This window comes from Nestor notabilis, unplaced genomic scaffold (assembly GCF_000696875.1).
Source record: "Nestor notabilis isolate BGI_N333 unplaced genomic scaffold, ASM69687v1 scaffold29351, whole genome shotgun sequence".
In the NCBI taxonomy this organism is placed as follows: Eukaryota; Metazoa; Chordata; class Aves; order Psittaciformes; family Psittacidae; genus Nestor; species Nestor notabilis.
The window spans coordinates 20,105-43,629 of record NW_009915611.1 but is presented as its reverse complement, the minus strand read 5'-3'; the positions used below and the strand labels follow the sequence as shown (position 1 = coordinate 43,629).

General features: G+C 38.6%; 1 protein-coding gene across 1 annotated transcript in view; it reads left to right on the top strand.

Annotated features, from left to right (window-relative positions):
• The first annotated feature begins 1,621 nt into the window (after positions 1–1,621).
• The window catches only part of MYO5C (myosin VC), a 31,736-nt gene continuing 9,832 nt past the window's right edge, over positions 1,622–23,525 (top strand). Inside the window, exons 1-29 of the mRNA XM_010024235.1 lie at positions 1,622–1,687; positions 3,019–3,129; positions 4,028–4,193; positions 4,425–4,569; positions 4,992–5,148; positions 5,694–5,837; positions 6,532–6,613; positions 7,211–7,318; positions 7,853–7,959; positions 8,590–8,855; positions 9,288–9,369; positions 9,683–9,823; positions 10,368–10,493; positions 11,119–11,202; positions 12,153–12,287; positions 12,643–12,740; positions 14,251–14,337; positions 14,424–14,535; positions 15,467–15,678; positions 16,313–16,478; positions 16,889–17,035; positions 17,598–17,762; positions 17,993–18,086; positions 18,660–18,723; positions 19,884–20,064; positions 20,651–20,744; positions 21,577–21,640; positions 21,727–21,807; positions 22,188–22,368. Of these exons, the coding sequence (XP_010022537.1) occupies positions 1,622–1,687; positions 3,019–3,129; positions 4,028–4,193; positions 4,425–4,569; positions 4,992–5,148; positions 5,694–5,837; positions 6,532–6,613; positions 7,211–7,318; positions 7,853–7,959; positions 8,590–8,855; positions 9,288–9,369; positions 9,683–9,823; positions 10,368–10,493; positions 11,119–11,202; positions 12,153–12,287; positions 12,643–12,740; positions 14,251–14,337; positions 14,424–14,535; positions 15,467–15,678; positions 16,313–16,478; positions 16,889–17,035; positions 17,598–17,762; positions 17,993–18,086; positions 18,660–18,723; positions 19,884–20,064; positions 20,651–20,744; positions 21,577–21,640; positions 21,727–21,807; positions 22,188–22,368 (3,666 nt within the window). The remainder of the gene's footprint in view (positions 1,688–3,018; positions 3,130–4,027; positions 4,194–4,424; positions 4,570–4,991; positions 5,149–5,693; positions 5,838–6,531; positions 6,614–7,210; positions 7,319–7,852; positions 7,960–8,589; positions 8,856–9,287; positions 9,370–9,682; positions 9,824–10,367; positions 10,494–11,118; positions 11,203–12,152; positions 12,288–12,642; positions 12,741–14,250; positions 14,338–14,423; positions 14,536–15,466; positions 15,679–16,312; positions 16,479–16,888; positions 17,036–17,597; positions 17,763–17,992; positions 18,087–18,659; positions 18,724–19,883; positions 20,065–20,650; positions 20,745–21,576; positions 21,641–21,726; positions 21,808–22,187; positions 22,369–23,525) is intronic.

The following is a 23,525-nucleotide window of genomic DNA, read 5'->3' as shown; positions in this document are numbered from 1 at the left end:
GGCGGGTTTCGCGCATAAATACCTATTTCCTGAGACTTCTGACCTTCGTGCGTAGGGCTTTGCTGTGCTACCCAGCACTTAGGCACTTCTAAAGCTTAACAGCACTTCCCCAGCCACTTAATTGCGGGGTGCTGGCCCTTCTCGTTATGCAGATGTTGGGTGTTCGGCAGAACTTGGCACTAAACCGAAGTTTCTTCCTCTTTAACGCGGCCGCTGTATTTTTTGCACACCTTTTCCCACTTTTCCTGTAGTCACCAGAGTGTTGTGACGTATAATTTGTTTGCTTAGCTTAAAATAGCATATTACTAACTTACACCTGTGTCTCTTCTATGGCAAAAGCAGCTGCTGTGATTAACACCTATTAGCCATGTGCTGCAGCAGTATTTGTACGTTTGGTGTGTTGGTACCGCACTGGGCGCAGCTGGGAGCAGAAATGGTTGGTTGGGTTTCTTTTCAGCAGGTGGAGGGAGGAAGCAGAATGGGTGTAACTTGATACGAAAATGAGCAAACTCTGCTGTGTTTACCTGCGAGGCAGGTCTGGAGAAGGGAATGTTGGTAGGCCGGGTGCATTTGCCAATGGAGGCTCCTGGAGCTGAAGAACCAGCCCTTCGATCACATGCTTTTTCCTCCCTCTCTTGTCCCTGACCTAGCGTGGTTCACCTTCCTGCATGGGAACGTCCTGTGTGCTCATATTCTTGACTCACATGGAGTAACAGTGAAGTTAGAATTCAGTTTAACAGCTGCGAGTCGCTGTTCTTACATAAGCTAGTAAATCAGCATAGTGTAGGAATGATAAAAAAGGTCAATTTAAACTTAGATACAACAGGAAAAAGTAGAAGTAAAAATCAGCTAATTTAGCACGTCTTTCATGTGCCCATTAAATAGCCATTTGTGAAGCTGGAGTTTTGTCCTTTTGGTTGGATAGGTGAAAACATTGTCATCATCATGGTTTGGGGGTTGCTCGGGAAAAGGTCTTTGTGATTTTGGAAGTTGCATGAAAAAGTGCCATTACGCTGAAGGCAGCAGCAAAGAGGTGTCATGAAAGTGACTGAGGTTTTGATTAGCGTTCATCACCTCACATTCATGCTGGGTTGGTGCATGGTTGACTAGCAAGGTCAGTTTCTGTCCTCAGAGATACTGAAAACTCAACTGGAGAGGTCACTGAGCAAGCCAAGCCAACCTGCGGGATGTCCCTGTGAAGGTCCCACTTACCCTGAATCATTTGGGGTTGATCCTCAGGGGTTAGAGCTGAGAAAACCACTGCTGAGGTAAGTGCAGTTTGTGGGGACCTCTGTAGGCACCCACCACTGGCGGTGTGTTCAGTGAGGTTCTCGGGGCAGAGACCCTTACGTTCTGAGGATCTGCTGGAGCTTCCAGGACTTCCTCCAAGTGGGAGAGGAAAAAAAGTCATTTGTGCCAAAACCAACAGTTGCAACACCAAGAGGAGAAGGTGTATGAGCCTCCAAGGTGTCTGTGGGTATGCCGACATTCCGTGAAATCCTTGACTAATGCTGACTTTTCAAGTAAGCAGCTGCAGCAGCTCTCATGGGTTTATTTAAACACAGTTGGTTTCAACTGACCAGGAATATAGCTACCTACGTTCCCTACATATGGAAATTAAATGGCGGGTTCTGGCTGTCAAAACAGAAAGATGCTGGAAGATTATATGGCATGGTTGCTTGTGCAGGTAGGGACTGAATGGTCCTGTGCTCTCTGGTGTTACTTGTTCACAGCTGGAGGAGAGATGGTTCTTAAGAAACTTGGTACTAGCATGTACTGGTCATTCTTAGGCTTTTTTCTCCCAACATTGCTGTCCTTCCTCCTGTCCTCACCTTACATCCAAATACAGTCTTCAGTGTTATCTTCATTGCCATCTGAGATACACGGTGTAAAAGATGTTTTGCACCAAGGTTTAAGGAAGGTGTTGAGGTGTCAGAAGTGGTCGCAAACTGCAAATCCCTGAACAAAAGTGATTTCAATTTTACTGAAAGCAGTGTCATCAACACATAGTTGATGCATTAGGGAGGCTTTTAGGGATGCTGCTGTGGTGTTAAACCCTGGCAGGATAGGGAGGACACACTCCACATTCAAGAAGGAAGAAATTCCTGACTTACAGAGCTTGCCAGCTGTGTTATGTCCTTCTAATGAATGCTGTTTCCTATAGCTTCTATAGCTGTATCTAAAGATGTAGCTAATGCTTCAACATTGTAACTTCAGCATAGGAGAACTAAATGTCTCCAACAGCATTATTTGCATTCAAACATGCTTCAGAAGGCTGGAGGCACTTCTGTTGTGTCAATTCTTCAAATACCTAAAAGGGAATTACAATTCACCTGCTTCCGTTGGAAATAAGCACTCTCAGGAAGGGCCTTTTCTTCCTGAGGCAGAGCTGAAGTACCACACTGGGACTGAGCTCAGCTAAGCCAGGTGATTGCTTGTGAAGAAAGAAACCTGACAACAGTCTTTGACATTCACCCTAGAAGAAGGGAAGATGTTGTTTGGAGGTTGCACTTCAGTCCCATTGAAAGGTACCTGTGCAGAGCCTTTCTTGTGTGTACATCTGTGCCCAGGGCAAAATGCTTTCTAAATTCAGTGTCCTGTACTTGAATCGAGAGACGCCTCAATTCTGGTAAATGAGGTGCCTTCTCTGGTACTCGCTTATTTAAAATCTCCTAGAAATCAGGGCTCTGTCTCAAGTGGTTTTTATTCTCTTTGTCCGGTGCTGGAGGATTTGAAGACCTTGGTAACAGTGTGGCCGTTGTTCACCCTCCTGCACGCTGCTGCTCTGCAGACCTTACGCTAAGCAAGAACAGGACAAACATGTCTGAGATTGAGCCTGCTCTCTTGTTAGTTTTCCTTTCATGCAGAATTGCTAAAACACAGAAACACAGCCTGCTGTACAGAGCTGCTAATAACCCGTAAAGTCCTGGCATCCAGTTCGGCTTTTAGGTTGCACTGACATTTGAAAACTGCTTTTACTAATAACTAAGCTAATCATTACCTTGTTTTTTGTTGTAGTACAATAGGGTTTGGATCCCTGATAGTGAAGAAGTTTGGCAGTCTGCAGAAATCACAAAAAACTACAAAGCTGGAGACCGTTTTCTGCATGTGCAGTTAGAAGATGGAACTGTAAGGAGAAAACCTTCATTACTGTGGGGTTTGCTGAGATATATTTATGTAGAAACATAGGACTCACGAGACCTAAATGACTTGTCCATATTTTCTTTCATGCTAGCCCTGTAGTGACCAGAATTTTGTCACATCAAAATTTATACAGAAAACAGCTGTTATCTAAAACTATGAAAAGTGCAGTTTTACTCTCTGGTTAATGTTAGTATGGAACACATACCTCTAAGGTCACTTCACTATTGAAACAAGCACTGAAACTCATCTTAAGTTGAAGTCAATCAGAAGCGCAGGGCAGGCACAGTTCTCTCTCACAGAGCCAGCTGTTGTGGGGTTTTTCCCCTAAAGCTGATGCTTTATGTAAGATTTGTTAATTTTAGTGTCTGAGTTCTTTCCAGGTTTAATATTTCTAAAACAGTATTTCTGCATTGCTGTTTTGTAAAGACAAGTATTAAATGTATGACTAAATGGATTTGTTGAAAGAAATGGAAGTAAGTTTTAAACAACGTATAAAGAAAAAGGAAGGGTTGCAAGTAAGGGTAGTTTTAGAGCTGACTTCAGTTCTGACCAGGTGTTTGCTTTCCTTCAGTTGCAGCTGGTCTGCTGTTTTCATCAGCACTCGAAATACACATGTGTTTAGAGAGCTATTTTGCAGATTTCAATACAAGATCCTGTGAATAAAGAGAATGTAGCTTTTGCTTTGGTTAATAGCAAAGAGCTCCGTCTTACTTTTGTGATCTGCAAGTCCCCGGAGTTCAGTGGGATGTATGGAATTGATGAAATACAGGATCAGACAGGGCTCCATCAACCCTGTAACTTCGTGTAAAGGTAGAAGATCAACTTATGTTTAGGCAAAACTAATGTATTTTATGATATTTCAAGTTGATATGTTTGTTGACAGGAACTGAACTACCCTGTTGATCCAGCTGCTTTGCCACCCCTCCGAAACCCTGACATACTTGTTGGTGAAAATGATCTCACTGCGCTTAGTTATCTCCATGAACCTGCTGTTCTACACAATCTTAAAGTTCGTTTTGTGGAGTCGAGGCTTATCTACACCTATAGTGGTAAGCAAAGTAAAATGCAAGGCTTAGAAAAAGAAATCTTGGGTTAGTTTGCAGTATGATAAGTGTATTTTAACGCGTTTTAGTGTGAGTATAGACTTGTTTGTTGATCAGTATCTCCTACTTAGTTTAGAAAATATTGCTACTTTGTATCAGCTTAACTGTTGTTGCCAAAACCTGGCATTTAATTGAACTAACCTGTGATTTATTTTCGTTTTGTGCACTTGGTTGTAGGAATAATTTTGGTTGCAATAAACCCCTATAAACAGTTGCCACTATATGGAGATGCTATTATCCATGCATATAGTGGGCAAAACATGGGCGACATGGATCCACATATATTCGCTGTGGCAGAAGAAGCATACAAGCAAATGGCAAGGTTCAGTATGTTGTTTAATGTCCACAAATAACACGTCAAGCCTAGTGCGGTCAGTATTAATTGTCATTTAATTTAACTGTGTATGTGCCACTGGCTATTAAGAATACCTTTGAATGGGCAGCTTAACTAGAAGAGCAGTAACTCCTTAACAAGCTGAGGAATTTCTAGAGCATATATCTATTTTCATTCTTGATAAGGGGCAAAATGCTGTCTTAGGTGAGTGAACAGCAATGACATCAGCCTACAGGTTACAAGCAAAGAGGACTAAAAGAAGAAGAGATAAAAGATGGAACTGATAGAAGGGTTGACCACAGCTGTGTTTTCGTGTATTTGTTTCATATATATAATTCTTACATTTATGCATGCATTTTAGGCTAACTTAATTTTAGTCTAATTTAAACTGTGTGATTATTTGGTTTTAGAAATAATAAAAATCAGTCTATTATAGTCAGTGGAGAATCAGGAGCTGGAAAGACTGTGTCTGCAAGATACACTATGAGATACTTTGCCACCGTGAGTAAGTCGAGCAGCAATGCACATGTGGAGGATAAAGTATTGGCATCCAATCCAATAACTGAGGTAAGCTTCAGAGTATCTGTCAAGTCTGTACTTGCCAAGGAAAGAGATCTGGGAGCTGCTGGGAATCTTTATTTGAAATCTTTAGGGATGTTTTAGCTGCCTGAGTTAGATACCTAAATTAGAAGTTTAGGCTCCAAATGTTACTGATGGAAAGAGGTAGTCCAGCTTCAGGAACACTCAGGTCCTACCTAATTTACCAGTGGCCCTTCAGAGGCTCTAGTTTTCCTCCAGAGTTTTATCTAACCACATTGTGTTAATTAGATGATGAGAAATTGATATTGAACAAGTTGTTTGGTTTTATTAATTGGAATAGAAACTGGTTTATGGTGGGAAAGCATACTGTCTCAATTCTCAGTTTATATAGTGTTACACTATTTTTGACTTGAGGCTTATTCCCAAATTTGGGCCTCAAAATTTAAGTCTCACAGTTCAACGCTGAGATTGATCCTTGAGCACCTTTTATTTTAGGAACTTGTACTTGAGTCATATTTTGACAAAGTTATTCTTACGAAAAATGCAGTTTTTAAAGTTTATGATTTTTGTAGGCTGTTGGCAATGCAAAAACCACACGGAATGATAATAGCAGTCGATTTGGAAAATACACTGAAATCAGTTTTGATCAGAGTTACCAAATCATTGGCGCTAACATGAGAACATACCTGCTTGAGAAATCCAGAGTTGTCTTTCAGGTGGGTAAAAGTGGAGGATGTATCTTAGGGACAATTCCCTGGGACAAGTGTAAGAAGTATTTGAGAACTTTCTGGATTTCAGTCCTAACAGTAACACGTGCCAGTTGTGTCTGACTAATAAGGCCAGGGTTTATTGCATGTGACTCTCTGCAGTGTCAGAGCATAATGGTGATAATCTACTAAAGAAAGCACTTACTTTATAAAACTGTTTTTACAGGGTTTCCTTCTTGTATTGTAACTTTTTAGGTACTATGAAAAATACTTCTATCTATCTCCTGCCTGAAGGATGGTCTGGAAATAGTTGGGCAGTTTTCTGAGTGACCACAGGGCAGTGTTTCAGCTGGCACTCCTACACAGTTGTTTATTGCGGTGTCTGTCAGTTCTTATTAGTAGATGGTTGTTCAAACTGAAGAAATTTAGTAGTGTAAGAGCCTTGGGGAAAGAACTCAGCACATCGGTAATGAACAGAAAGTATACGTGAATTTCTCTCTCTCAAAGCTCTTGTTGAAGTCTAAGATGTGCTGTTTTAATATTGGGCAATTTCTTTGCCAAACTATGTTGCAGTGGAATTTATCTTTCAAGTATCATTATCACTTTACAGTAGCATTGAATACAGATGTTCTTCTGTTTGTAGTTTGGGTTTTTTTATTCTTTTCTGTCTGTCTCTAATGGTATTCTTTGCTTTAATTTGCAGTCAGAGAATGAGAGAAACTACCACATATTTTATCAGCTGTGTGCATCTGCTACGCAACCTGAATATAAGCATCTCAAATTGGGTAGGTCTCAAGAAAATAACTTGCTTTTTGTTTTTGAGGTGCAGTATTTTGAAGATTGGATTTTCAGATGCTAGAATGTTACGTGCTTTGAGCATAAATCTCACAGACTTACAATGGGACTTGCATTTTTAAGTCACTTAGCTGTTAATCCTGCTTGTATTGAACTTGGTAGTAAATCCCTAGTAACTTGAACAGCACGTGATTAGGTACCTAAGTGTCTTTGAAAATCTTATTTTAATACTTTCTCTAGTGACAGATGCCATAATGACTGTTCAGGGGCTTGTTTCATTTATCTACAGAGAAGCTTTAATGCTACCTGTGAGAAGCAGACCTTGGGTATATGTTTACTCAGTCTTCATTCCTATTTGTTTACTAGATCAATTATTAAGATTGCCAGGAATTATGAATACCTGTTTGTGTCAGCTTAACCGAGCTAGGTGTATGGATTTCTCTCAGAAGAAGAGAACCTCCAGCTCACCCCTGAAGAGCTGTCGTCTGACAGCATCTTTACTTTTCAGGTGTTACCAGAGTCTTTACCAAGTGGCTATCCCCAGTCCTGACTTTTCCAGCATTACAAGTTTTGCTTCTTATCTATAGGAAGCGCAGAAGAATTTAACTACACAAGAATGGGTGGCAGCACAGTAATAGAAGGAGTTGATGACAGAGCAAATATGGTGGAGACTCAGAAGACATTTGCCTTACTGGGTAAATTTTGGGGGGTACCTTTTCAATAGATTTAAAAGATGGTTTGGTCTTGCTGGGTTGGTTTGTTTGTTTTCCTGAACTGGGCAAAGGTGGATTGTTTCTGAAATGTCCAAAACGTTAGTAGTAGTTGCCAAAATTATTTCTTTCATAGCTTATACATCACGCTGTTGGACTGTTTTTTGCAAGAGCAAATGGTGTTCATTGCTAATGGTCAGAATCACTCAGGGCTGGAGCCTTTTTGACCCTTGAGTTAACATGCTGTGACAGAAGTGGAATTGGAAGCTTCTTTGCCCCTGTATGGCTTATGTGAAAGCCAAGTCAGACTTGAGCTGGCATTTAGGGAGGTACAGGAATCTATGCCTGATCTCTCCTTGGATCAGACAGGCAGAACCAAGGCTTTCATGGCAGGCTGCAGAGACGCTGTACAACTCTAATTCTTGGCTACACAGCAAAGCGAGTAATCCAGCATTGTGCTATTTTAATTAATTGTACTGTTTCTGAGTATTTCAAATGATCAAGAATTGGGTTTTTCAGGTCTGAAGGGGGATTTCCAGATGGATGTGTTTAAAATGCTGGCAGCAATCCTACACTTGGGCAATGTGGAAATAACAGCTGTTGGAGATGAAAGATCATCCATCAGTGTAAGGAATTAGCTCATTCAGATACTAACATTTTCTTTTCTATGTGAAAAGTCCTTTAGCAATAGTTTTTCTCATATTTGGGGCTCAGAGCAGCATTAAATCTGGTATACTAAACTTGAGAGATTTCTCCATCCTCACATATATAGAATCACAGCAAGTGTTTATGTGAATCCTGTTTCATGCCCAAGTTCAGAGGGTGTGATCAAAAGGCAAAATGTGGCTAAGAGAACCCTGTATCCAATTGATCCACATCTGCTGGAAAAGCCATTTGGGACTATCTGCAGGATACAGGAAACAAAGCACTTGCAAAGCTGCTCACAATGTGTCCCAGCAGACTATGCAAATCTAAAAAGCAAGGGCACCTAAACATAGACTAAAGTAACATTTTCTTTCACTGTCTTAATCCAAAGCAGCTCATCAAGTCTTTCTTCTCTCCTGTATCAGGAGCTATATCCAGTATTATTTGCTTTAGCTCTTCCTGATACTTTACCAGGAGAAGTGGACACAGCCCCTTGTCTATCTAAACCCAAAAAATCATAGTTTGACATCAGTGGCGCCAGGATTTCACTGTCTAGACGACAACTAACATGTTAAGTGTAATCTAATACTAGTTATTTGTCTTCTTTAAAGCTGAAGGATAAACATCTCGACATATTCTGCGAACTGCTGGATTTAAACTGTGACAAAATGGCACAATGGTTGTGCCACCGAAAGATTATCACGACCTCAGAGACCGTAATAAAGCCAATGACAAGAGCTCAGGCTGTTAATGCAAGGGATGCTCTGGCAAAGAAGATCTATTCCCACCTATTTGACTTTATTGTGGAAAGAATTAACCAAGCTTTGCAGTTCCCTGGCAAACAACATACTTTTATTGGTGTTTTGGACATTTATGGGTAAGAATGTCTCTGGAAACAAATTTGAGTTGTGCCTTTTCTTTGGAGCTGGTAAGAGACACTTTGCAGTTAGTACTGCTAATGAATTTGGAGGGATTTCTCTTACTAAAAGGTCATAGTCATGTAAATTCTTTGAACATCCAGAGTAATGGAAATGTTCGGCAACTATAAATATTAGTATTTTTGGTGAATGAGGTTTAAATTTCACTTTTGACGTGATACTTCTAGATTTAACTCTGGATTGTTGTAGCTCTGTGATGTCTGGTAACATCAGCTTCTAGGGAAGTTTTGAAGTGTCTTAGCATCTTCATTAGTCTTACGGCTATTTAATTTTCTTGGAAATACTGGGATAGCTCAAAAGTCTTACAGGAATCCTACCATCTGTACTTCACTGTCAAAGTATTGTTTTTTCTTATTTGACATGTTTTTCAGCTTTGAAACTTTTGATGTGAATAGTTTTGAACAATTTTGCATCAATTATGCTAACGAGAAACTGCAGCAGCAATTTAACTTGGTATGTTCTTTTATTTGTTACAGTTCTTTGTCTTATTTTGCTTCAGTTTTGAGATTATTAATAATGGATATTTGTAAATGCTACTTGTATCTGAGTAGTGGGTATTTCTGGATAATGGCTATCCAGTAATTGATAAAAATAGTTAATACATACATACACATATGTATTTATGACAATTTCTGAGTTTATTTTCTTACAAGACAGACATCTAGTATACTATAAAATACATAAATACTTGGTTTCTGTCTCACAGATGCAATCACACACATGCCACATCGTGTTTATTTTCTTCCTTAATTGTAACCTTATCTAGCATGTCTTTAAACTTGAACAAGAGGAATATATGAAGGAAGATATCCCATGGACTTTAATTGACTTCTATGACAACCAGCGTGTCATTGACCTTATAGAAGCTAAAATGGGAATTTTGGAACTTCTGGATGAAGAGTGCTTGGTAATTTAAAAATTCTTGTATTTAGAGCACATAAAAAACCTATATAGAGTTTTACAGGTTGAGCTTGTAATCATGTTTTGTCCTTTTTAATGGGAAGTAGAGCATTTTCCTTATGAAACAAACATTAATGTTTGCCCTCTATTGGGTAATGTTAATTGAGCCTATTTTTCTCTTACAAAATTAAGAACCTTAAGCTAGATTCCTACCTAGAAGCTAACCCAGATTTCTGCACTGAGTAGTGCAGTACTAGGATAGGTTGAGCGGAGGCACAGTGGATTTCCCATCCTTTGATGCTTTCCGGTCTCTGAAAGGTGCGTTAGTGATACTGCCAAGTCATTCTTCCCAGAACCCAAACCATGTAGTAACATGGAAGAAATTAGGGAACATTCGCTAATTCTTACCTGATGCTCTTCTCATTAGCATTCTTAGGGATCAGATTGTCCCTGATTGCAGGTAACATCCTTTATTGATAATAAGCAGTTTTTCTGTTTTTAACAGTCCATCACAGTTTTTGTTAAAGAGGTTGGCTTTGTCATTTTTACAGTTGCCTCATGGAACAGATGAAAACTGGCTTCAAAAACTGTATAATAATTTTGTCAATAAAAATGCACTCTTCGAAAAGCCGAGGATGTCAAACACATCTTTCATCATTCAACACTTTGCTGATAAGGTAGAGTGTAAACAATACAGTCTCATTTCACCCTGTTTCTAGAAGTAGCTCGTTCAGAAAAGGAACAAATTTAGGAAATAGAGGAAATACCAGCCACACTTGGAATTTCTATAAAATCAATCTTCAATACATAGTACTACTTATTTATTGGTAATAATGTCTGTATCTTGCCATTTAAACATAAGGAGTGCTTAACGTAATGAATTTGAGAATATGAAAATAAATAATCAACATAGAGGCAGAGTAAAACGTATAAATAAAATAGTTAAGATTGTAGTCCGTACACGTTTTAGTCTCAGTGATCTACATTTCAAATGTAGTATTCCTTGTTAAGTATTTAGATTTGAAATCCAAGAGTAATGAAGAGAAGAGGAAAGAAGTTCCTAATGAAGGCAGAAGGAAATAGTCAGTGGTGGATTTTGACAGTTCTGCTTCTAAATTTGCACTGCTCATGTATGTATTCTTGCCATCATGAATCTGGATAAAGCAGTGTTTCAGCCATGGTGTTTAAGAGTAATAAATACCCGTTGGCCACCACAACTTACTAACAGTTATTATTTTGCTAACTGTTTGCGTATTTGTATCTGTGTAAGTGAAAAGTTAATAATTTCATCTGTTTGCACAGGTAGAATATAAATGTGAAGGATTTCTGGAAAAGAACAGAGATACAGTACACGAAGTATTGATTGAAATCTTGAAAGACAGCAAGGTTTGTGAACAGTCAGTAATGACTCAGTTTTCTAAATGCCTGATTTTACTGGAATTCATTCACATCTGATTTTAAAATATTTGTTCTGATAAGAATTTTTTAAGAAGTTGAATCCATTAGTTTAGTCTTAATTTTTATTTGTACTCTAAAGTGTGTATTCTTAACATCAAAATAACATACAAGGTGAAAGCCCACAGTATTTGCCTTTCTCATGTATGTCCATTCACTTTGCTACGTATGTTAGGGGGTTTTTGTTTGGTGGTTTGGTTTTTGGTTGGTTTTGGTTAGTTAATTGGTTGGTTTGGTTGGGTTTTTTAATAGCTCCCTTGAAGAGCATTTTGGAAGCCTTGTAACTGACCAATTTACTTGGAGGTTTTTTCCCCATAGTCATTACATGTAGCTTTGATGGGTAGTGAATCATTAACAGCTGCCTTTGTTTATTCTTCAAGAGAGATTAAGAGAATGCCAGGGCAGGGAAAACATCAGATGTCTCACATGTGCCTGCCACTTCCCATCTGCTTGAAGTCCCTTTTGAGTCTACAGACTTGAGACTTCAGGATTACTATTAAGAAGCAAACTTATTCTGACCAAAAACCATATTCTAAATCTAAGTTAAATTCTGTGAAAATATAACCTAAACTGCTCTTATTTTTGAATTTGTTCTGTGTTAATGTCCATGTTTGCTTATACTGAAATGGCTTTTACAGGCCAATTTAACAGTTGAGTTTTGTCTGTGAAATGTGTAAGTGCTTCACAATAGACTCAGAATTGTTGAACTGTTTTTAAATTGTTGTATGTTTGTGGCTTAAAGATCTGGTTCAAAGTCCTGCAATACCTGGCCTAAGCATGAAGGTGCATGAGTTTTGCAGTTTGTGTTATAGAAAATGTAATTTTTATTTAATATTACAGTTCCACAGCGTTTAACTCTGATTCTTTCACCACACATTTAGTTTCGTCTGTGTGCAGATTTTTTTCAAGACGGTCCAGTGTCCATTTCGCCTTTCAGTTCCACTATAAACATCAAATCTGCAAGACCTGTTCTCAAGTCCCCCAACAAACAACTCCGGATGACAGTTGGCAGTAAGGTACTTCTGCATAAACATGTTGTTCTATGATGCTCCTGCTTTCAGGGAAGTGTTCTGGGCAGTCTGAGACTGTGATGCTGTATTCCACTACTGTTCATGGGGGACTATCCAGTTTTCAGTAGAGGCAAGAGCCAGCCACAGTACAGTGCTCCAGGTCTGGGTATAAGTAGGTGAGTTTAATTTATATATAGGAGACTGTTAGGTGCAGTAGGTCTTTCTTGCATTTAAGATCTAAACCCTAAGAAAATCTCCCAGTGTCCAGCCAAAATCTATCAAATAATTAAAAAACCCCAATATTCTACTTCTTACTTAGCTGTAAATGTTTCATTAGCAAAACTGTTCTGGTATTTTCTAGTTCCGGAATTCTTTGTCTTTACTTATGGTGACACTCAATGCAACCACCCCTCATTATGTACGATGCATAAAGCCAAATGATGAGAAGTTGCCTTTTGAGTAAGTATGTTTGCGGTGTTGAGCTGTTATATTACTTTCCAAGTTAATAGAGTATTTCTCTATTTCACAGTAGCTACATGTCAGCAAGCTAAATTCTTATTGTTGATCAGCTTCCCATACAGAACATATTTTAACTTTCAAGACCGCTGAAGTGGGAAAAAAACTGTCTTCTTACAAAAACTAGAATTATTCAGTAATAGTTATTGATACCTTGAAGAATTTTAGGATAATGAAGAATTTTTAAGTTGGATATTAGTGTTTGTGTATTTGTCATAACATTTTTAGGGGAGAAGTTGTCCACCTTTAGTTTAAGTTGATGGATATTTTGTATAGGTGTGTTTGCTCTTGTACAGTATGGATTAGCACTGGTTCGTATTTAGGGAATAAAAGCCACTGCCACTTTCTTTGTGAACTTCCCTTTTGTCCACAGAAATATTTAGAAGAGCTTTAGAAGTCAAAAGATGTGAGCAGTCTCGAACATAGCGTTGGTTTTTCCAACAGTTTTGTATAATTCTAATCTTGTAAAATAATCATATATGTAAGATAACATGAAAAATGTCTGTGACCCTCTTGATAAGCACTAACTTGTAAGTAGGAGTTAACCTTGATGCAGCTGTTTAGTGAGCACATGTGGAGCACTCTAGTTTCAGTTACACAGCTTTCAGCTGGAAGGTAGTGTAATGGCAAGTGAAATAAAACCTCTTACCATATCTGACAGGACGGAAGAGGTGAACTTTGGTTCTAAATTAAATTTAAGTGTGTTAGCTCATTTTCCTGAAGCCAGACAAAATCTGTCCAGGCAAAGCATGTTACAAATGGCACTGTGTCACTATCACTGCAGTGAGACCTATTCTGTTTAATAGCCATGGGGGGGAAATAGCTTGGATAAAATAAAACCATGTCTGAATCAGACTGGGAGAGTGTTTGTGAAAGAGCAGTAAACCATCTGAAAGAACAATGAACAATCTGTCAGCCACGGGGTTCTCTTAGCTAATACTGAATTCACACTGTAGTGGAGTGCTCTGTGGGCATATCGGCTCTGGTCCAGAATTGGAAAGGTTCTTTCCATGCCTTGTTGTTGATAATCTTGAACCCAGCTATTCATGAGTAAATCCTGGTTTATTCATAGTCAGTGTGCTAAACAGTACTGAGAGAGAGTTTCTTCCCAATAGACTGTTGAGGGAATTTATTTCTGTGTATGTTATGTGCTGAGAGTGGCATGATTCTTTGCCACTTGCTAACGTGAACTGTCACCGTTAATACAGAACGGAAGCAGGGCTTTCCAAGAGAGAAATAGATACAGTCTTCCTTTTGTTTTGAGAAAGAAAAAGAAATCCCAGATAGTCCCTATCACACGTCTTAAAAACCTAACAAACAAAACCCCATGACTGTATATAGAAAGTAGGGACCCCTGCATCCAGTGGGCAGAAATGGGAATCCAACTAGTAGAATGCTTCTAATTATAGTGGCAACCGAGCAAACCTGTAAAATACAACTCTCTTTTTTTTAGGTTTGATTCAAAAAGAGTTGCTCAGCAACTGCGAGCATGTGGTGTTTTGGAAACTATTCGGATCAGTGCACAGAGCTACCCGTCCAGGTAGGGATAGCAGTGGGCCTCCATGTGTCAAAAAATACTTGGGCGCCTCTTAAATGAGTAGCATTTATTAACTGTTAATTTTCCAGGTGGACTTACATTGAGTTTTTCAGCCGTTATAGCATCCTTATGACACAGCAGGAACTCTCCATAAATGATAAGAAGCAGATTTGCAAGATTGTTTTGCAGCGGCTAATCCAGGTTAGTTTGTATGCACTGACCCTTCATGTATTATAGTGTCTATTATTAATAAACAGTCTTTTTGCCAAGAGTAGTATCTCACTTCTCAAATAGGAAAGATGTTTACATTACTATATTTTCCTGATATAGTGTGTTGCACATAGGCTTGTGAGTTAATAACCTTGTGCTGTGATGCAGTCAGGATGAGATTTAGCCTCTCTGTGCTTAGTATCTTCACATGCAACATGGAAGATATTCTACCTATATTTATAAACCAGTGAACAGTAAATGATACACATTTGTTAAGTATTAGTTTACACACGAGAGGGGTGTTGATGGTGGAATGCAGCATATTGGGGAACTGTTCTAAAAATGTGCTGTTCTGTAGCTTGCTCCTATTTTTATTTTTTAAAAAAAGCCTGTAGAGATGAGGCTCGTCCAGTGATTCAAGTCAGCATGTCAGGACTGAGTTCAGAATCAGGGGTGTGTAAGACCAAACACAGGCATATTTGTGACACAGCTCTGGCACAGGCCAAGGACTGAGAGCCTGAGCTTAAAAGCAACTTCTCCCCTGAGTTTTTGCTCACATAGCTTGCTCATTCAAGGCCAGACATGGACATCAAGAGGTGGTGTTGAGGCTGAGGAACCAGACTTGTAGGCAGGGGTGAAGAGGTTCCTTTCAATGCCTTAATGGTAAGTCCACATCCTCCCTTTAGTTTGAGATCACTAGGGTGCAGTTTTTTTGATGTGATTCTATGGTTCTTTCCAGCTAAGTGGATTTTTTCCCCCCGTATACTTCCATCTACAAAGAAGGCAAAGAAGATACTCTTGTTTAACAAGATCATGTCATTTCAGAAGAGCTTGCCTGAAGTGACAGTTTATAAAAAGAAGAGAGTGTCTGGTCTGCAATAACAGACTAAAAACTTAATATACCTCTTATTTTCTTTTGCAGGATCATAACCAGTACCAGTTTGGGAGAACAAAGATTTTCTTCAGAGCAGGACAGGTTGCTTACTTAGAAAAGCTGCGGTCAGACAAACTGAGACACGCGTGCATCGTCATCCAGAAGAGTGTCCGAGGCTGGCTGCAGCGGAAGAAATTCCTCCACATAAAGCAAGCAGCTCTTACAATACAGCAGTATTTCCGAGGGCAGCGGACTGTACGGTACTTCTGGATGATAATGGATTTGCTGTTAGGGTGTGCCTCAAGGGGTAGAAAAGGTCTAACTAATGCCCAGCACTAATTTGGAAGAGTAATCTTTATGCATGAGCAGTTCAGATTGTATTTCTGTTTCCTCCTGACTGTAACTGTGGACTTGAAAACGTTCAAGTTATTCAGGTGATATGAAGGAAGTACTCTGGCAGGTTTCAGCTGTCTGCTGGATTACTGAGAGGCCTGCCCACCTGTAAGCTCAGTCCTTAGCTAATGATGCATGACCCAGTTATCAGCTTGGGCTGACGGCTGAGCCTCAGAGTCAGAGAAGAAATCTGGTAGCAGAAGGGAAAAGCAATTCACAAGGGTTTACAAATTAGCGTGTATAAATTGTTAAAAGGAATTATGCAGCAGAGAAACTGCACCAGAAAAAGACCATCAGAACAACTGCTTATGGAACAGATTTCAGACGTTGTGGATAATTCCCTATCTTTCAGTTTAATTGAAGAAAAAGGTGTATTTTTGATAGTGGGTGCCTGTTTTCAATACCTTCTTTTTTGTGTGTGTGAGGGATTTGACTGGCCAGGGGAATGAGCATGAGAAATCTAATATGACCTGAGTAAACTTTATTGTCTTTTGAATCAAGGCAAGCTATAACTGCAAGAACTCTGAAGGAGACATGGGCAGCTATCATTATTCAGAAATGCTGTCGGGGTTACCTGGTCCGCAGACTTTGCCAGCTCATCCATGTGGCTGCTGTGACGATTCAAGCTTATACAAGAGGATTTCTAGCAAGAAGAAAGTATCGGAAGGTACAACCTATCAAAAGATTTATTTCGGTAACTGGAAAGAGCTATTGCTCTTTAGGAAAGATGGAGACAAGGGCAATGATCCCTAATACTTAACCTTGTGCATGCTTGGTTCTCATATCTTCTGCTCTATTTTTATATTGTTAAAAATACTATAATAATACTGATAAACAGTGTCTTACATTTAATCTCTGAGCTGCCAAGAGCTCTACCTGGTTTATACCTGCTGCAGATCATTTAGTGCGATTATTACAGTAGTTCAAATGTGTCTGCAGTCTGGGTATTTCACTGTTTTGATACTTCCATGAGAATCATTATCGTTATATTACAGTGTATGTAGGGTCAGAAATGTTATATTGATGCTGATTGAGCCATATATAATTACAGAGAGATGTTAATATTCTATTTTAAAGATGCTTGAAGAGCACAAGGCTGTGATCCTTCAGAAGTATGCCCGTGCATGGCTTGCCAGGCGCAGATTTCAGAGTATTCGGCGGTTTGTGTTGAATATCCAGCTTTCATACAGAGTTCAGCAACTGCAGAAAAAGATAGAAGAGCAGGTGAGGGCCACCCGTCAGCTTTTCATTTGTACTGATTTTTTATCATATCTGTTTTACTCGGAGCTCTCATATTGACTAGAGGTTTATGTGAATTACAATATTCGTACTTTACTAGACAAGACAGGAGAATATGTAAGGGATATGGTTCTTTATAATAAACCAGTGGTATTCTTCCTACATCCAGGTAGCATGAATCATCTAGGGTTTCCTTATATTTTTGGGTTAGTTGTGCCAATGAGAAGAGTCTCATTTTTTAAATAGTCAGTCCAATCTCTGGGATTACGTGTATTAGGATGAAGGATGTTTGAGATACTGCTCTCGTGCAATGTATTTTGTAACTTTGGGGAATTCCATATTATATCTATTTTGCAGCTTATTTTGGGGAGCCATACCAGCCAAACCATCTTTAAGATGGTAGCTTTAATCTAGTTGATGGAAACAATCCTTGGTTGAAATAATCGTGACAGGGAGTGGTGAGTAGAAATAGGTCAGGTGCTTCCTTCAACACTCTGTAAACAATTTCAGGTATGCATTTTTCTGTTTTCTTTTAACCCTGTTGTAGAGTAGAGAAAATCATGGTTTGCTGGAACGATTGACCAGTCTGGCTTCAACTCATATGAATGACGTGGATACAATTCAGAAACTTGAACTGGATCTTGAAAAGTTAACTGCTCAAAAAAGAACATGTGAAGAGAAAGGGAAAAAAGATAAAGAGGACAGTGAACAGGTAAATTCTGATTGCCATCTGCATGCTTTTGTTTTAGTTGAAATATTTTTTGCAGTTACTGCATTTATCAAAGATAAATTTATTCAAAGAGTTACTAAGTAACTTCACATTTTGGGGGGCAGCAAGGACAGAATGAAGTCCATATAAGCTTGTTAAAATGTAAGACCTTCTGTGACCTATTTGATCTTCCTTTGTAATTTGTATCTTATTCTTACTTCTTATGTGTACAGAAAATCTTAAAACTCGAGAATCGGAATAAAGAGTTACAAGAACAGAAAAAGACCTTAGAAATAAAGCTCCAAGAAAAAACCGAGGAAATGAAAGGTACAGTAACTAAAAGGAGTTTTAAAGGAGTTATAGTGGGTTGAAGTTGTAAAGTCAAGTTTTCAGCAAGAGTAAATGACTTTTTTCCTAATAAAATCAATATAAAGCCTGAATTTACAGTAAATCTAAGCTTCTCTGGCTTAGAATGTGTAGTGCAAGTGCTTTTAATGTAATAATTAAATTCATTCCTTTAGTAGGAAAAGCTCTCCTCCTGCTATGTTTCCCATCTCATGCGCATACATTCCTTCACAGTGTCACTTTGTCCTTGCTTCCTTTAATATACAACTTTTAAGCATCTAATTTTGAAGGACACAGGCAGCACAGAAGATCAAGTATAGTTTTAGATGTAACTATAGATAGATGAAACACCAACGTGTTTCAGAACCTTTTAATTCTATAGCATTACTTGTAAAATTTACTTTGATAATTTTTGGCACTTGTGAGAGTAATTTCAGCCTTAGAATATGTTAAGGATTACTTATTAAAGCAAAACTTCTCACTGTGGTCACACTGTTTTAATAAATGCCCGTAATTGCATGAAGGTCTTTGAAATATTGAAATGTTTTTTGACAGAGAAAATGGATGACCTCACGAAGCAACTCTTCAATGATGTACAAAAAGAAGAAAATCAGCGAATGTATGGAACCTGAATCTTACTGTTTTGAAATTTTCCCTGCTTTCCTTTCTCCTGCTGTAAATGTATTATGCTTACACCATTATGAAGCTGTCAGCGTTCTTGGACATGAATGCTGGCACTGGAGTATTTCATGTACAGTTGAGGGAAAGCACATGCTTGTTTGAGGGTCAGTCACCCACAGGGAATTACACTGTGGACTTGAGACTCTTTTTGCTCTTGCAGTTTCCTGTCTTTTCATGTGTCTTCCTGAGAACTGAAAAGCAACCCCAGTCGTAATGGTTTCTTTGAAGATAATGCTCAGAATTCAGTCAGGACTGGAAGAGTAGATGATGGCCAAACCAGTCAGAATTCCTGTGAAGTGGATATTAGAAGACAGAATCAAAAAATTCAGCTTGAAGGAAAAGCAGTGTTTGTAAAGGACATTTGGTTAAAAACATGGGGGGAAAACTTCATTTTTTCACCCCCTTGGTATTTCATTTGCAGTACTAAAAATCCTGTTATTTAGCAATAAATAGCTGTTGCTTTGCAGCGTGCTTTTCTCAGATCCAGTGTTTATTTATTTCCCGGTACCTCTTTTCCAGTACTGGACAGAGAACCTTAGGTACCAAATAAATGCTGTTCTCTCAAGTGTGAATAGTGCCATTAGTCACTTTTCCTGAGGGTTGGAAGCTGTGTGGTGTTTCAGCTTAGTCTGATTTCAGCTCCAAATAACTTCAGACTATGCTAAGAGGACTTCTTTGCTAGTTTTTGTGCTTTGCCCGTTAGCTATTTTATGTTTGAAGCCACTCCATTCCAGTAGGGACTAGTGGAAAATGTCCCTCTTTAAGAACAACAGGGCTTTCTGTTCTGTGGCCATAAATGTAGCAGAAAGCTGCTCAGGTAGGCTAACTCTCAAAGAGTTAGAGAATTAGCCTTTAAGTGGAAATAAATTAGATTTGCCTTGAATTCAGTTCCAATATCTGAATTACATGTAGAGAAGTCTAGGGACATTCTCATCCCATTGTTGTCTATTTTGTAGATAGATTCTGAGGATGTAGGATAGCATTTTCATCTAATTATGGTTCAATGAAACGTGTTCTTTAAATTAGAACAAAAACAAAGCCCACTTTTTCACTTACGAATGTAGGAACTTAAAACCACCTTTTCAATGTCTTATTTAGAATACTCGAGAAAAATTTCCAGAATCAGAAGCAGGACTATGAAAAGGAGATTGAGTTGCTCAAGGGAGAAATTAAGATTCTGAAAGAAGAAAAAAATCAGCTACAGCAACAAATTCAGCAAGAAATTGTCATTCAGGATGGCTTGAAAATGGAAGTAGGACAACTTACAAAACAAGCACAGGTGAAACGTTTAATTTTGGAGTCTTTGCTAGATAAAGCAAATAGAGAATGTGGATATTTTATTTATAGATTATCTTCACTGATTTATTTATCTCCAGTGCATCTTTAGAAGAGTTTGTGGTAAATAAGATGCATTTGATACACCACGATGTTGCATTGGTTTCAAATAGTCAACAATATGAGTAAGTCACTGCTCGCAGAAATAAGTGCTTGTTTTAAAGAGTAGTTGTGCCTGAATATTTGTATGTTTAACTGTGTGGGTCTTGTTTTTTTTCTTCCTTTTCCCAAGAAAGTATTTGTTTCCCAAGGGATTTTTCATAAATGTAGTTTATAAATTGAACCTGAAAACAGTACTTTTGTGTAAAGTCACATTTTTTTCTGAGTCAGTTCCACGACACAAACACATATGTTTTTACTACATCACATTAATGTTCTCTCTGATGCCTGAGAACCAGGTGCTTTAAACACAACACATTTTAAACCTTCTACCACATGACTTGTTCTTTATTATGTCTTTATGATTTAACCAATACTCAGCCCTTGTCATTCAATCCTTGTCTCAGTTCGTAATTTTTGTCTTGATTCAGAAAATACCTGAGTTGCAAAAGGAAATTGAGCTGCTGCAGACACAAAAGTTGGATGTTGAAAAGCAGGCCCAGTCACAGAAGCGAGAATTGAGGGGTAAGCTACATACTAGATAACTCGGAGAACTTAGCAACTACAGTTTAAATGGATTTCTTCCATCTTAGCTTTGACAAAACCCCGGTTTTCTTTCACATCCCATAGTGATTTCATTCTGTTTGTACCTTTACTCAGAAAAAGAGAAAAACCCCAGCAGGTGAGTTGTACAAAGTGATTACTGAAAGCTGTGATCTCGAGTACCCCTTTGAAGAAACTCTGATTTCAAACATTTCTCTTTTTTGTTTAAAAATCAATGCTAATAATTTAAACCTCACTTAGAATTTAGCAAGTAGCTTGTAGACACCCAGGAACACAGAAACAGTATGTTACCTAGTTTTCATCCATCCTATCTTCCACTTTAGGTCCAGCAAAGGTCAAATACACTTTAATAACTTGCTGAACTGGGTTCTCTTTGGGAAAAGACAATCCACTTAAGAAGAAGCACTACTGTTGTGCACTTTGTTCAGTGCTGACAATGTCATGTAACAGACCTGTATCTGCAGCATTTAATGCAGTAACCCAGCACTAGATGACAGATCACCTATAAAACTCTAGCGGTTGTCCAGATTCAGAACAGAAAGATGTAACTTTGCATTGAAAGTTTGACGTGTTTAGTAAAAGCCAATACTGGTGGTATAAGTATCTGGTGCACCTTACGTGTCCAGAAGTAGAACAAAGTGCCTCATCATATTCTTGTAGTAAATTATATATATATATACTGAGTAGCAGGTGGAAACCTCATAGATTTAGGAATAGGTTGGCTAAATTTTTTTATAGTCAAACTTAATTTGAAGTGTGCAGAGAAAATTATTCATGTAACCTTTTTTTCCAGAAAAGATGTCTGAAGTTACAAAACAGCTTCTTGAAAGTTACGATTTTGAAGATGTGCGAAGCAGGTAATTTTGTTCTGGGGTCTGCTCAAAATAGTTTAGGAAATGCATTTTGTTCACCTGCACACTAATGATGCCAGCTTGTATTCTAGACTCTCTACAGAGGATTTGGAACACCTAAATGAGGATGGAGAACTGTGGTTTGCTTACGAGGGCTTAAAAAAAGCCACAAGGTTAGTTCAGTTCTCCAATGTTTTCATAACTCCAAGCTGTGATCTAGAAAATAAATGGAAAGATGAGTAACTAACCTGACAGCACAATACTGAACATCTGGTTAAGAAGTGAACAAATACTACGTTATATGACTGGATGAGCAGTTTAAAATCAATTTTAACAAACTTTTACTAAGTCAGTGAGATGTGTGTATGTGTCAGTTGGGGAAATGTGTTTTCTCTGAGATATCATGCGTAACTTCCAACTGTCTTAATGCACAGGTGATGCAATAGAATGTCTGCGTGTTAACAACAGTACTTTGTTTTCACTTGGTAAATTTGACCCATTGAATCAAGGTCATACTATAGCTGCTGAGTTCTTTCTCCCTCTTTTCTAACAGAGTAATGGAAAGTCATTTCCAGTCTCAGAAAGAAATATATGAGAAGGAGATTGAAGGTTTGAACTTTAAAGTTGAACATCTCAGCCAAGATATTAATCATCTTCAAAAGTTATTTCGAGAGGAAAATGACATAAATGATGGTATTAGACTTGAAGTTAGCAGGCTAACTTCAGAAAACCTGGTAAGATCAAGATGTAGTAAAACAAAGTATGTTTTTGTTACTTAGTAATACAATCCAAATGAGTTTGTGGCATGAAGACCTCAAAATCTCATGGTCACATCCTCAAGCTCTCAAGGCTCAGATACGGCTTTCTGAGATGTTTCCCTACATGCTGCAGTAGTGTGTTAGGAGGCAACTAAATTTATTCTTGGGTGTACAGCTTGTTGGGGCAGCCTCACAGAGGCTTTTCTCTTTTGCATAAACCTGAATTGAGATTTTATTCTAATCACAGAATGGCAACTGTTTTACAAACTGACTTGGTGTGTAGTGCACGCACAGGCTTTGGACTCTGTTGTTGATAGCTAGGAGACACTGAGAGTCTTTAGAAAGCAGTTGAACCCTTGCACGCTTATGTGTGTGAATAGTCAGATTTTATAAAAGCAGTTTTGGACTTCTAGATACCATCCAGTGCTGAGCTCATACAATATTCTGGTTGTGCTTTTTGCTGTTTCTCAACAATGCAAAGAACTTTTGAAGGGTTGAATGATTTCTACAGATTGGAAGTCATGAAGAAACAAGTATTAATTTAGGGTTTTTTTTTACACAGAATTTGAACTAAAAGGTTAATCAAGAGGTTTTGCAGTGACCATATAGTCAGCTCATGATACCTTTTTAATACCAACATCATTTAAACTTCTCATGTGATAATTAAGAAATAGCTATTCTTGGTCAGACTGTGCATTTTTCTCATGGAACACTTCCAGTATTCAGCTGTAATGAAAAGCAGTTTTGTGATACTGTAACCTTCTGTGGGTCAGTGTTATATCAGTGTACTGGGTCTGTCTGGGATGCAGTTAACCTTGTAGTACTCTACGATGCTGCGTTTTGCCTTTGTGGCTACAACAGTGTTGATAACAGGACAGTGTTTTGGCTGTTGCTGAACAGAGCTGGGACAGTGTCAAGGCCTTCTCTTTTTCCTACTCTGCCCCATCTAAACCAGTTGAGCTGTGGGTGGGTGAGAAGCTGGGAGCACACACAGCCCAGACTGCTGGCCTGGGCTAACTGCAAGGATGTCCCCTACCATATCACGTCATGCTGAGCTATGAAAACTGAGGTAGGGGAAGAAGAAAGGGGGTGTTCGGCTTTATGTTAACTTTATCTCGACCCAGGTGTTTTCC